The 15,010-nt window shown below is 39.4% G+C and overlaps 1 protein-coding gene across 1 annotated transcript; it reads right to left on the bottom strand.

Moving 5' to 3' along the window:
• Window positions 1–511: 511 nt before the first annotated feature.
• On the bottom strand, window positions 512–1,740 carry LOC101311642 (putative ribonuclease H protein At1g65750-like). Its single transcript, XM_004309834.1, has 2 exons — window positions 988–1,740; window positions 512–668 (listed from the first exon to the last, which is right to left on the bottom strand). Exons 1-2 carry the CDS (start codon window positions 1,376–1,378, stop codon window positions 601–603), a joined length of 459 nt encoding a protein of 152 aa, XP_004309882.1. The 5' UTR covers window positions 1,379–1,740; the 3' UTR covers window positions 512–600.
• Window positions 1,741–15,010: the final 13,270 nt, after the last annotated feature.

The raw sequence follows: 15,010 nt of genomic DNA on the forward strand, positions 1-15,010 counted from the left end.
TTTGAGTTCAGTTTTTACTTGCGTGCAACTTCAAGATTTCTTCAAGGCAAAATTACAGTGTACATGATGACACGATTTGAGATGTGTGGAGGTATGTGTGTGTGTATTGCTATCAAATGTTACATGCTTGATGGCAAGGTATTATCAAGCAGTAGCTTCATTGTTTTTTTTGATGACATGGAGCCCGAAGGCAAGGACAAGAAACCTAAAACACAACTAATCTAGGCTTGAAAAAACCGGAATAATCAGCTTCCAAGAGAGGGATAACATCATTAGGAGGGGAGCTAAAGAATCTGCATCCAGGCTCGTAACCATGACCAATGCTTGCTAGCAAGTCAGTCACTGAATTACTTTCTCTGTAAACATGGATGAGAGACACATTCCAATTCCTACTAAGAAACTCCTGGCAGTTTGCTATAAGACTGGAGAGAGGATGAAGGTGATCAATAACAGAAAGGACCAATTTGACTGCAACAAGAGAATCTACTTCAACTTCCAAAGAGTTGCAACCATGCTGCCATGTCATCTCCATTCCTTTCAACAGTCCCCAAAGTTCAGCTTCAAGAACTTGTCCAATGCCTAACTTGGCAGAGAAACCATTCAACCATTCACCTCTATCATTCCGAAGGACTCCTCCAGCACAAATAATCCTAGTATTTTTATGCAAGCTGCCATCAACATTAAGTTTAAACCAATCCTTAGGCGGAAAGTGCCAACAAAGCTCCACTACTCGTCGTGGAGGTTTTGAGTGGTCAACCTTATTTGCCTCAAAATAATCTCTAGTAAACTGGTGAATAATTAAGAAAGGCCAACTTGGGAATTTGAAGTTCTGATCCAAAATAAAGCTACACCTCCATTTCCATATATGCCAAAGCCCCATAGCAAAATAGCAACACCAAGGAATTTAATATTGCATTTTCACAGAAGACTTTAGATTCACAAGCAACCAGTCATTGAAAGGAAGAGTGTATGTGGAAGGGAACTCACTTGGGGAATGAAGAGCAGACCAAATCCGCGTTGAAATAGTGCAATCTTTGAAGAGATGGTCCAAGGATTCAAGAGGGAAGTTGCATCTTGGACAAAGAGCATCTATAGCCAAACCTCTACGAACCCTTGCTTTATTTGTCAACAATCGATCATGAATAAGGGTCCACAGAAAAATTTTCACTTTTGGAGGAACTTGAAGTTTCCAAATAAAGTCCCATGGCCAAGGTTCAGTCTCAGAGTTCAGGAAAAGAGAATGATAAGCAGATTTAACAGTAAACTTACCGTTATGAGATAACTTCCATATGATTGTGTCATCACCACTTTGGATGCCTCCTGCATGCATACTCAAAATTTTCAGCTTCACATCCTCGGGAAGAAATTCTTTTACCATGCGTAAGTCCCATCCACCATCACAGACAACATCACAAACTCTTAACTTTGTAGGTGAGAAGGAATAGGCTTCAAGGCAATATCAGACAAAGCACCAAGATCAGTCCAGACATCATTCCAGAAAGAAATTTCCGTTCCAGGTCCAATCCTCCATTTCACCCTATTAGGGAGTAATTGAGCTCCATAAAGGATACCTTTCCATGTATTGGAGCTAGCAGAGAAAGGTAAAGTAGACTTCTGCATGATGCAATCATCTTTAAGATATTTTTTATTCAAAGCTTCAGCCCATAACCCTTGCTCCTTTTGGAGCAACCTCCATCCAGTTTTGGCTAACAAAGCTTGATTCACACAGCTTGACTTCTTCAAACCTAACCCACCATAACGTTTAGGTTTACAAACTGTATCCCACTTCACAAGATGAATTTTCTTTTTTTCTTCAGTGTGCCCCCAAAGGAAGTTCATGTTCAAACGATCAAGAGTATTACAAATGGACATAGGGAGTTTAACTGATTGCATTGTATAAACGGGTAATCCAGCAGTAACCGATTGAATTAGAGTGTGTCTCCCAGCCATAGAAAGAGTGTGGCTTTTCCAGGAAGCAAGTCTCAGCTGGACTTTTTCAACTAAACCTTTATAAGTGTCAAGAGTAACTCTTGAGTGTAACAAAGAAACTCTAAGATAATTTCCCAAATCATCAGATAAAGGAGAGCCACAGATATCAGATATATGCATGGCTAGGCCTTCTTCAGTATTTGGGGAATAGAAAATGGAGGACTTCTCAAAGCTGACTTCTTGGCCTGAGTTTAAGCAAAAACAATCAATGCAAGAACGCATCACCTCCGCTTGAGCTAGAGAGGCCTCCCCAAATAAGATCAAGTCATCGGCAAAGAAAAGATGGGAGACAGCAGGTCCATTCGACAAATTTTCACAGGTTTCCAACGGCCTTGTTCCACTTGAAAAGTGATTAAGTGCGATAGTTTCTCCATACACAATACAAACAAGTACGGAGACAATGGATCACCCTGCCTTAGCCCACTCTCTGGACATAAATCTTCAGTAACTTCTCCATTACAATGACTCTAGAGTTAACAGAAGTAAAACATTGAATCATTAGTTGCAAAAGTTTACCCCGAATGCCTACTTCCCATAGCACACTTTCAATAAATTGCCATTGCAACTTGTCATAAGCTTTAGCAAGATCTATCTTCCATGCCATAAACCCAAGATTCCTTTTAGAGTTGTGAAACTTATGCATCATTTCTTGGGCTACAATAATATTGTCAGTAATATTATGTCCAAGAATAAAACTAACCTGGGTAGGAGAGACCAGCGTGCTCATCATGGGCCTTAATCTCTGAAGAATGATTTTTGAGACCACCTTATATAAGGTATTGCACAAGCTGATTGGTCGCATCTGCTTCATAGAGAGAGGGCTTGCCACTTTGAGAATTAAGGCAATGAGAGTGTTGTTCAAGTTCTCAGGGAGCTCACATTTATCAAAACACTCTTTAACCATCTTAACAATGTCATCTTTGCAGGTCAACCAATGAGCTTGAAAGAATTTTGCTGGAATCCCATCAGGCCCTAGAGCTTTGAGCCCCCCAGTGGAGAACAAGCAGTTCTTAATTTCTAATTCAGAAACCTCACGACTAAGGTCATCAAGGTCACTTGGTTCTATTCTTGGAAAGAGATTAGGAATAACGTCACTCACTCCTAAAGTAGTCTTCTTTCTGAAAAGCCCCTTGAAATAGTTCACAGCAGTAATATGCAGGTCCTCTCTTTTAGTTTTCCAAGTGCCAAACTCATCCTCCAGGCCCTCAATTTTATTTCTTCGTCTACGGATAATGGTGGACAGATGAAAGAATTTGGTACTCTTATCCCCTTCCCTCAACCATAAATTTCTTGACTTTTGCTTCCAGAAAACCTCCTCACTTGATAGAAGTTCATGATATTCTTTTGTCAACTCATTCTCCAGATTCACTAGGAAGGGAACATTCCTTCGGCACAAAACTTTTTGAATGCCAGCAAGTCGCGCAATCAATCTTCTTTTTCTTTTAAAGATATTCCCATAAACTTCTACATTTCATTTCTTAACTGCCTCAGTAAACATGCCGACTTTACTGGAGATTGAAAGATCATCCAAGCACCAATTCTGCCTGGTAAAGTCTCCAAACCCCGAGTGATTCAGCCACATTGCCTCAAAACGAAAGGGTTTGAGCGTCGAAGAGGGAAACTGAGCACTTTCCAAGCTGATAAAAATAAGGCAGTGATCAGATTTTAACCTTGCCAGATGTTGGACAAAAGCATCAGGAAATTCATGTCTCCACGAAATATTACAGAGGCCTCTATCTAGTCTCTCCAGAATTTCTTCTCCATTCCTTGTACCCTTCCATGTAAAATCAGCCCCAATATAACCCAGATCAATTAAATAATTTCTGTCAACCCAGCTTGCAAAGCTACCCCCACCAAGAACAGCCCTTCCTCCTTGTTTATCTGCATCTGAAATTAATTCATTAAAGTCTCCAGTTATCAGCCAAGGAATAGTACAACGGGAATTAAAAGCATCCAAGTAAACCCATAACTCCTCACGTAAAGCATGATCAGGATTTGCATAAACAGTAGTGAAGAACCATTGCTTATTTGAAGATTCAGTAACTAGAGAAGTAATGGATTGAAAATTACTATCCACAACTTCTAATTTCACCTGTTGATCATCCCACAAAAGCCAAAGGCCTCCAGAGAAACCAGTAGCATCCTCGATAGTGAAAGACGAGAACCCCAATGATTTAACAACTTTTAAGGCTTTATCTTCACTAATACGAGGCTCAGAAATCACCAAGATATTGAACTTGTAAATTCTTCTCAAATCCTGGATAATATCAGGCAGTTTAGAGTCTGCAGCACCTCTAACATTCCAATATAAGATACTCGACATGATAATAGGCTTGAAAGGAGAGAGCACAAACGGGCATAACCCTAACAATGAGGAGTCGTAGTATCATCAACAGAAGAAACCACATCAGCCATATCTGCATTAAGACTAACATCCGCAGGGATGATATCTTTACTTACCTCAGCTGAACTAGCAAGCATCAACATCATAGTACCAACCATCTCATTATTTACACCGTTCCCTTTTTGAGTGCTCATCACTTCACTCGGGTCAGGGGCCTTTGGAGGAGAGGTAGTAGTCGAAGTTGAAGGGTTAGGTATCACGCTAAGAGGTTGTGGAGGAGTTTGTGATTGTATAACAAATGGTCTGATCGAAACTCCATTTTTTACATCCTTCAACACTTTCCTCTGTCGAGCAGCCTTCTTAACAGTTTTTCCCTTAGTCTGGCTTGGTTCATCAGCCTGGGTAGCTTGCTCATCCCTAGTTGCGGATATTTCATGAGCAGATTGCTCAGCCGTGATAGTTTTGCTTTTATTTTTTCCTTTGGAGTTGCTCGAAAGTTTCATATCAGAAAGTTTCATATTTAGAATTGACTGGCTCTTCTGCTCATTTTTAGCATAGTTCTTTTTCAAGCTAGATTTCTCCTGGACTGGTCTCCATGTCTTTGAATTGGCCGGAATACTTGTCGTCGCCTCTAGTTCAGCTGGAGTAGATGAGTCCTCATTGTCGTTTGCAAGCACTTGGAACCGAGACCCTTGATTGTCAACCTTTCCACTGCCAGAGTACTCACTCTTCATATCACTCTTCTTCTTCTTGTTGCTCACATCATTCCATGGCCCAAGGCCTACCACCATAGTACCATCAACATCCTTCCCCTGGTTCTTGGTACTCTCACTACTGTGAACCATCTGAGAATTGGAGCCATGATCATGAGTAGCATCTGTTTCCATGGTTGCAACCATCCCATCAACAGCAATCTTAGATGATACTACAACCACACTATCTTTCTCTTTGCTTCCCGGACAGTTTACTTTTGTGTGCCCAACAATACCACAACTATAACAGAAAGTGGGCATGCATTCATATTCTATTCTATACCAAGTACTCTTCACTTGTAGTTCAGCTCTCAAAGGCTTATTTAAATCCAGTTCCACACAAATTCTTGCATACTTACCTCGTGCTTGAGCAGCAGTATGAAGGTCCACTTTAACAGTCTCACCAAGAAGGCTACCAATCTGTGTGAGAGAGTCAAGTTTGAAATAGCGGATATCCAAGCCAACAATCCGCACCCAAACAGCTAGGTGGGTAACACGGTGGTTTGCAGCATCAAAATCAGACTTCCATCTCTGCATCGCCACATATTGCCCCGCAATCATCAGTGGCCCACCTGTTAGAACAGATTCCATATCTTCTTTCATCACAAATTTGACCAGGAAGAAATCATTAGGGATATCAATAAGAAACCAAGGGCCTTCCAAATTCCATCTTGAAGTAAGCCGTTGATGAAGGAAATTGTAAGACATGGTTCTACCCAGAGGTTTGAGAACAATAGTATTATGCCAAGGCTTGCATAAATCCTCCTCCACCTTTTCAGAGAATTGAATAGATGGGCCTCGCTCTAGCTCACATACCGTACAATCAGCTGCTGAGATTTGAGTGATGGCATCCAATCCTCTCGTAGAGGGGTCAGAAGCATGAGTCCCCATGAGTGAGGCTTTGAAGTTCAAAGCTGCCGGGATGGGTGTCGGATTTGGAGAGCTCATCTCCTCCTCAGTCACACTCTCAATCGATTCGAGCCGCGCTCGTTTCTTTCCATCAGAGATTTGCATAGTAGTGTCTACACCTTTCTCCACACGGGGAGACGAGGCGAAGACGAAGGCAGATGACGGCGTCGCCACGGTGACAACGCCGTCGAGCTTCAGATCGGTCGACAAGAAAGATCGAAGTGCTTTCTATTCCAAGGCGCGTGCAGCGCATTCTACAATGAGAAGCTCTTTAGCAGTAGCTTCATTGTTAGATACTTGAATAGAAGACATGCATATACTGTGTTACTTGCATTGTTTTTATCCACTGGCAAGGAAATTAAACTGCTTCATATCTTTTAAATTTGTGGATATGTATATACGTACTTTGATCTGCGAAGGACACGTCTCTAGACAGCAGGTAAGATATCCTGGTTATAGATATCTACTGGTATGTTTGTGTTTTATAATTGCACATACTTCTTTCCTTGTCCTTGATTTTATTCAGCTGTACAACTTCTATCATGATTGAGTTGGTAAATATCATGGATATCAATCTGGTATGACGTAGTATACTTCTGCCCATTGTTATATGTTATTATGTTGTGGTTGCTGAGAGCTATGAAAGGACATTTACCTTTGATTTGATCACTGATTGATATCACTTCAGGTGAACAATTGTTCTGCAGTTGGTGTGGTTGTTAGTGTACAGCCAGTATCCATGGTTAAAGTTACTATGATGAGGTTCAGTTATTCTTGTATAACTGTTTGAGCAACATATTTCTTAAGTTGATGGAGTTGCCTTTTGCATTTATTTGTCTAATGAAACTAATGCACTGTGTAAGTGCTTGTGTCCTCAGGTGATTTCTCTTTACTGCATGGTGCTGGGTGATGGTGTTTCTTTACCGTTTGGGGTGGGATGGTGATGTCCCAAGAACCGCTTCGAGCTGTGGTGATTTACCCCATAACCGCTTTGTGCGGTGGTGATTTACTCTTTACCGCTTTGTGCGGGGTATGATTAAGTAGGGATTGTGTCTCCCTTGGGTGAAAGACCCTAAACCTAATTGGGGCTCGAGGTGTTCGAGCGAGCAGATAATTAAGTAGGGATTGTACCTCCCTAGGGTGAAAGACCCAAAACCCAATCAGGATGCCGCGGTGTGCGGCGGATTACCGCTGTGTGCGGGGTTTTACGACTGAGTACCAGGTTTTACCGTCGAGTGCGGGATTTTATGGCCAAGAGCCAGGATTTACCGCCAAGAGCCGGGATTTACCGCTAAGTGCCAGGTATTACGGCTAAGTGCCGGGTATTACTACCAAGAGCACGGGTTTATTGCTATCAAATAATTTATGTTACGCTGAAGAGGGTTATGGTGAATTTGATAACCCGAATCAGATGAATAATAATAATTTATGTTAAGCAGAACTGCACATATTACAAGAGGTTAAAGGGTTACGGTGAAAATACTGTTGGTAAAATTTGAAATGGGTCATGGTTTTGTGGAATGAGATATTTAGAAATGTGATGCAGTAAATGGTTGTATGTGTGGATGAAATTTTGCGTGACCGAGCGTCGTCGAGTTTACCGAGTAATGGTTGAATGAATGAATGAATTTGACAAATGAACCCTTCTGCAATTCATTGATGATATATTTTGTGCATAAATAAGCTATTCCTAACAATCTACTTGGTGCTAGATGAAATACAAACGTTGTGCAGCACCTATGACTTGTCCCATACTTAATCTTAGTCAGCATGATAATGATGCTATAGTCTATGATCTTTATCCATGTTATCTCTGCCCAATGCCATTCATGATTCATCTACATTGTAATTCCACCTAATATCATGTGTGTAATACATATTTAGTTGATGCATAACGATTTAAAATGGTTTCTCATGGTAGATTTATGAGCTAAACAAACGAAAGCCCGACAGAGTTATAGCTGTTAACTTCAAATTGTCAATATGGCTAATGTTATAATTTCGAGGATGAAATTTTTTTTAAGAGGGTGGGTATGTAATACCCGCGGTATTAATAAATAATTAAATAAATTATCAAAAAAAAATCTGTTATTAAAGGAAAAAGGAAATAAAAATTAATGACCGATTATGGCCGTTGGTGTTGACTCTCTTTAATCTAGGCCATTCACCTGTATCAAGAAATACACGAGAGAGGGAGAGAACCTCCTAGAAGGAGCTGGAGGAAGACACCGACCTCCCTGACCTTATCTGCCTCCACCGACTCTCTCGATGTTTTTAGGGAGAAAAGGGAGGGAGGGGAGAGGGGAGGGGGTTGGGACGGCTGGAAGCTCCAGCTCCTCGTTTCAGGTATTTGTGATTTCTTTTGGGTTTATGTCTTTTGGGTTGTGTTTAAATCTCATGAAAATCCAACTACGGTATTTGATCTTCTCAATCGCGGTAAGACCTAATTGATATTTCTAAACCGTTTCGTGACACCCTAATTTCATATTTATCATCTGTTAATCCGGGTCAGGGTGTTACATTACTAGGGAGCAATGAATTTGTTTATTAGCGTAAGAATGGGTATCTGTTGTGTATAATTGGCATGAAATTGAAAGGAATATACTGTATTGAAGTTTACTAACCCCCAGTCTAAACTTCCACTGGGTTTATTAGAGGGCAATAAATTTGTTTATTAGGGTAAGAATGGGTATCTGTTGTGTATAATTGACATGAAATTGAAAGGAAGATACTGTATTGAAGTTTACTGACCCCTAGTAGAAATTTACTAGGGGGCAATAAACTTCCACTGGGTTTACTAGGGGGCAATGAATTTGTTTATTAGGGTAAGAATGGGTATCTGTTGTGTATAATTGGCATGAAATTAAAAGGAAGATATTGTATTGAATTTTACTGACCCCCAGTAGAAGTTTACTAGGGGGCAGTAAACTTCTACTGGGTTCACTAATTGGTGTTTTATTTTTGTTTTAATTTTTTTTCACCTTTAGCGACGGAATTCAACTATTCCGTCTCTTAAGTGGATAATTTTTTTTTTAATTGTAAAATAAAATCCGTCGCCTAAGTGCTTAGGAGACGAAAGTATTCCGTCTCCTAAGAACCAGTTAGGCGATGGAATTTTAGGTTCCGTCGCCTAAGCGCCTACCTCACAACACCTAGGCGACGGATCTTAGCCGACGGACGTTCTATCTCCTAAGTACTTAGGAGACAAAATTTCTCACTTAGGAGACGAAATAATTCCGTCTCCTAAGTGCTTTTTTCCAGTAGTGAGTAAGTAATTGTTAAGGTTCGCTGTCCCACATCGTCAGTGTTCTAAGTCTAGAACCCCATGAGACTATAAAAAGAGAAGCATGAGACTAGAAGATGCATACATTTTTCGGTCTTTTGGCTAAGATCAAGTGTAGTATATGTTCTTATCAGTTTAATATCTGATATGTGAGTTAATGGTTTACATGATATTAAATTAATTTTTTAAAGGGATGAGCTATTACAATAGCTTGTTAAGTCCATCATAATAGCTTGTTATTATTAGGATTCACACGTGTCATTTTTATGTTGCACTACAGTAAGGTTTGGTGCACCCTACCAAACCTAGTTTCAAAGTTTTCATCCATAATTTTGTTTCTTCTGGTTCCATAATGTGTATGCACTTATAAAAATTGCTCTGCTTATTTCTTAGTGGTTTCATAATCTCTGTTACTGAAATTAAGGATTCGTATCACCAATGTAAGTTGACCTTTGGGACTGTCATAGTTCCACCACTGATCATGCCTGTGATCTAATCTTCCCGTGTTCTTAATAGGCCTATTACTCAGCACCGAAGACTCTTGGAAATCGAAACTGATCGTGTTTTTCAATCAATGTGTTGCATGATTATTGATCGTGTTTTTCAATCAATGATGGAGCTCCTCTAAGGTGTTGGTCTCCGATTAATCTAAGATTGTATGATTTGGTGGAAATATGCATGATCTATTGTAGTCTGACCAACCACATCATGAAGAAAAACTTAGGCTTTAAAATATAGAATTAAATTCAGTTTACTCATTTGTGGTTTGGGGGTGACTTCATGTTACTCCCTACACTTTTAATTTTATCATTTTATCTCCTGAACTCTTTAATTTCTGTCTGCCGTGTCCAAATTCTCATATTCCGTTTGAATTGACCGTTAATTCTAGATACAGGTCTCACAGTTAAAGTTAAAATTATCAGCAGTTAACGTCTGACTTGGACAGAAGATAGGTCGACATTAGTTATGGTTGAGGAAAATTCAAAAGTTTGAGGAGTAAACTGATGACATTGAAAGTATAGGGATTAACATGAAGCTACTCCCAAACCTCATAGGAGTAAACTGAATTTAATTCTAATTCTAAAATCTATTACCTGCTAAGTTTCCCAAGTAACATTTTTGTGCTAAAATCCTTGTAGTGTTAGTATTGATGCGACGATCGCAATCTATACCTTCATTCTTCAATGATAATGCTAGGTTGCTAGCTGCTACTTTACCATCATGGAGAAAAGTGGCAAAATCTATATATGAAATCTATAATATGTAGTCTCATATCGTGTTTTTTTTAGTTTATCCCACATAGAAAATATGAAATCTATAATATGTAGTCTCATATCATGTTTTTTTTAGTTTATCCCACATAGAAAATATGTTAATGTGAGGAGGCAAGAACATGTATAAAGAAGATGGACATGCGCAATTGCAACATACTTACTGGATGGGGTTTTTGGGCAATCAAAAATGCCCATGGCCTAGTTTGGTGACCTCCATTGCACATAGGAGGGGCGCCCATCTATGGTCTCCCATACGTGGGAGAGCCAACGTCATTATTTGTTGCCCGAACGCAGCCCTTACCAATCTTAAGTGAAACTTTCCATTGTTTTTGGTTTTAGCTTTGAAATTTTGACATATAGCTTTCTCAATATGACCGTAAGACTATGCTAAAAGAATTGAGAATTTTTTGGCTTATCCCATTTTTCGATCTTATATCCATATCTTGACCGTTCAGTTTATAGGTATTTATGAGTAGATATCATTTCTACAAATTTTCAACCATATTGAAAATCGTTAAGACATTCATAAGTGTGATTTACTAATTATGAACTTGAACGGTTCATGTTTGGCAGATTTGGTTCGTCCATTAATTTGATCTAGTTTGTTACCTTAACGATCACCGATTTGGCCGAAAATTTGTAGGGTTGATCTACACATATAGACCTAAAAACTGAACGGATGAGATAACAAACTGTGATCGAAAAATATGTTTTTTAAACTATAAACTGAAAAGTCCTTAACTAGTCCTCAACTTAAGGGTCCTCACTAGAATGGCTCCCCTCCTGCTATAGCCATTATGCATCTCCTGCTGTAACTGAACATGGTGATGTCCATTGCAGTGGACAAGAATAGGCAAGTGTACCAAAACGTAAACGTGTAAATTGGATCTGGTTTGAATCCAACCAAATCAATGGGAAATGGTCTGGTCTATGACTCTTATGGCAAGAGATGTGTTTCAGTTTCGATAACTTTTCTGTCACAAAATGTATTGGTCGCAAACTAGCAGTGAATTTGTATATTCATAAAACTTTAATAGATGATCATGAGTGAGAATATTTCATGAAGTATATCAATGACCAAATGTTCATACTGCACAGAGAAGTTGGATGTGCGTCTTCGTTGTGAACTTGTGATGGCGGGTCTGTCTGGAGTAGGCACTCATCACTTTTCCAGTTACCTTGTTGTAATCACTAATGGCAGACAACTATTAATAATTTTTAGGAAGCTTGGTGCTATGGCTCCCCATCAATATCCAAACTACAATTTGATACACTAGTGCTAGTAAGATAATAATAATTAAGACTGATTAAGTGAAACCTCATATCTTCAGTGGGTGAGAATTACTGGTATTACTTGTCTAATTAATGCGAGCAAAGGGACACATACATGATTATGCTTCAATCCCTAAATGATGAATTATTCCCGGTGATTCCCAGTCCCTCCAATGATATTTTTCTTCTTTGAATCCCCCACCTCTATCAAATGGAGCTGCAGGAAGTGCATCAGTCATGTAATGGCTGTTTTGAGATGCAGTATACGTGGTTTTCTTATTGAATGGAAGCATAAAAGGCGCAAAGCATCCCATATCGGTGGTGGAGAGGGAGTTTTCTACAGTGAAGGACATAAAAGAAATCAACTCAGCATAACCTAACTCACGGAGCCATGCGTTGAGCACATAGCGAACTATTCTTTCGCCTTTTACTAAAGAATACCGTGTGCGCGGCACTTTAAGTGGCATACGCCTATTTTTGAAAGGGTGCACCTCCAGGTGCCCCTCAAATGTAGTCTCAACTTAATTGTATCAATATGACACAGGTGAATCAGAACTGGATTTTCTCAACCTCAACATTGAGACATGTACTGGATTTTGGTTTCCGATTGAATTTGCTATATGTAACTGGACCTTGGATTCCGATTCATATCAAATTGTGAATGGATCAGCTGTGAAGCTACCAAGCTGAAACAGTTGGTTATGGATGAAGATTAAGGTGAAACTTGAAGAAAAGAAAAATACCATGTTTGATGAAGAGTGGAAAAACACATGCAACTTGGTGATTTTCATCAATAAACAAAAAAGGATCTGTCCCTGTCCTCCATCTCTCTTAAAACTGAAGACATTAAAACTGGGTATGGCTGGGAGGTGTTGACCTCCCAGTATGGAAGAAGAGCTACCTAGTCAAAACTGCTGGATTGTAGTTTGATTATCGTCTTCATCGTCGCTGAGAGGAGAAACAGCACAATTTGCCATTGATATAGGATGATAGGCTAGTTGCCAGTATGCCACAGAAGTTTTCGATGATCCTGCAACCACCATCTTAACATTGTTGCAGGTTTAATACTTGCTGCATCAGCTGATTTGGCTGAGAGTTTCCATGTCTGATAGCGTTTAAATATGTACGTTCTCTGTTTAGGGCTTTGCCAATAAACTGTTGGAATATATTCACCAACATTTCAGCTGTTTATGTGATATGTATGTTGATAGAAAGTTGTTCATAGTCAATTAGTTAACTGTGGACCCAGTTTAACACCTGTACTCTTAAATAGCAAAGTACCAAGGATGGAAAATATTAGTTTGTAACAAGTCCTGAAACTGTAGATTACGAATAACTTGTAGAAGTGTGATTCCTGTACCAGATAATCTCAAGCAGAATTGCAGGCCATAGAGTTTATTTCCACGAGTTGAGATTATTGTTGATACCGGAAGCTGTTGCAGTATGTTTGAGTGAAGATGTGAATCGAGTGTACATGCTGATTTGATGGATGAAATTAGAACTTTGTAGCTGTCTCAATTGGCTGATTCCTACTCTAGCAACATAAATATCACTAGTTCGCCACCAAAAGTTGAAATAAATTGGTGCAATGGCTTTCGGAGTACCATGAGAATCACTGCTGGTCTGCTAACATGAGATGCCTGAAACGAGAGCTGCACTCCATATATTAAATTTTGTCACATAAGTCTTCAGCATCTTGATCAAAAGGATCTTCAGGGTGAACCTTTCACCGCAAGTTGGTGACTCTAGTCTAGGCTGCTCCAGATGACTATATATGAGATGCACAGTTGGTAACCGACCAAAGACATAGTTTGGAACATGGTAAGCAATGCTTCCAAACTGAAGTTTTGTGTTTGAGGACAATTTCATGGTCAATGTCGCAAACACCTATCATTTTTTCAAGATTTTTTACTTGTGAGCGTCAATACTCAGATACTGTGAGAGCAACAAGTCAGTAGCAACATTATTAGGTCAGCAGGTCCTTCTAAGAGCACTAATTATGAACCACACAAGATACTCAGATACTGCAGTTTCAGTGTAATAGGGGAGGGTGTCCAACACATTCTTAATTCTCTTCGACATAATTAGGAGTTTAGTTTGGCAAGAAGAATTCCAGGAAGCTTGAAGGACTAAATTAAGGAATTCATTATAGTGATGTTACTACATGGGTTCTTTTATTAAGTTCATTTGATCTCTCAAATAGGTGTGAATAATATTTGACAGGCACTATGTTCCCATTACCTTATGAGAGAATGTAATGTCAAATTTGAGGGCTATTCACTGACACTACCAGAAGAAATACTTTAGCTGACGAAAATTAAAAAAACTAGGCCGACGAAATTTCCTTTCGTCGGTTAATTAAAAATTTTCATCGGCTATGGTCAACTTTAGCCGACAAAATTAAAATTTCGTCGTCTGAATAATTTTTTTCGTCGGCTATAGTCTGTGAACTTTAGCCGACGAAATTTTTAAAAGTTTAGCCGACGAAAAATATAATTTCGTCGGCTAAAGTGCCTTAATTTTGTCGGCTAAAGTGCCTTATATTTGCAGATCTGGACAACAACTCATCTGGGAAAAAAAACTATACGTAGATCCTTCAAACGCAAAAAAGTCATGAAATAAGATATGACCAGAATGGTGAAATACGTCTACGATTGAAAAATCACGGTATTCTGGTAAAGTCTCGGTGCCGATAGTTGCGGTCAATGCAATTTACCCTTATTATTCACTATGCTGCAGATTTGGTTTTTTGGTGTCCGATTGACTATTGTGATACCTTTCCGGAAGCGTAACGGCCCTACGAGTCAAACTCATCGCTAATGCCATGATGTATGGGCCTTTTTGGCCATCCGAGTCCGTTTAGGGCTTCAAAATGCAGTTTTCTTATTTCCGATTAGAGTTGACCGTTTCGATCAAGCCCTTAACGTTGTTGAATCCAGTTGAATTTTTTACCATAGACATCTTTCGTCATAATGATCATATCGGACGGTCGAATTTTGGTTTGTAAATTTTAGTCATTGGAATCACAACGTGTCTACTATTTACCGTTATTATTCCCTATGGGGAGCCCTATCGTCGGAAGGTAAATGTCTCAAAATTTTTATATGGGCAGTTGCGTCTCATCTACGTGAGAGTTTTTTGTGTGGAAGGTTTGACCAAACCACGTAATATAGAGGGAGATATGAGC

The sequence above is a fragment of the Fragaria vesca genome, unplaced genomic scaffold (assembly GCF_000184155.1).
Source record: "Fragaria vesca subsp. vesca unplaced genomic scaffold, FraVesHawaii_1.0 scf0513126, whole genome shotgun sequence".
Classification (NCBI taxonomy): domain Eukaryota; kingdom Viridiplantae; phylum Streptophyta; class Magnoliopsida; order Rosales; family Rosaceae; genus Fragaria; species Fragaria vesca.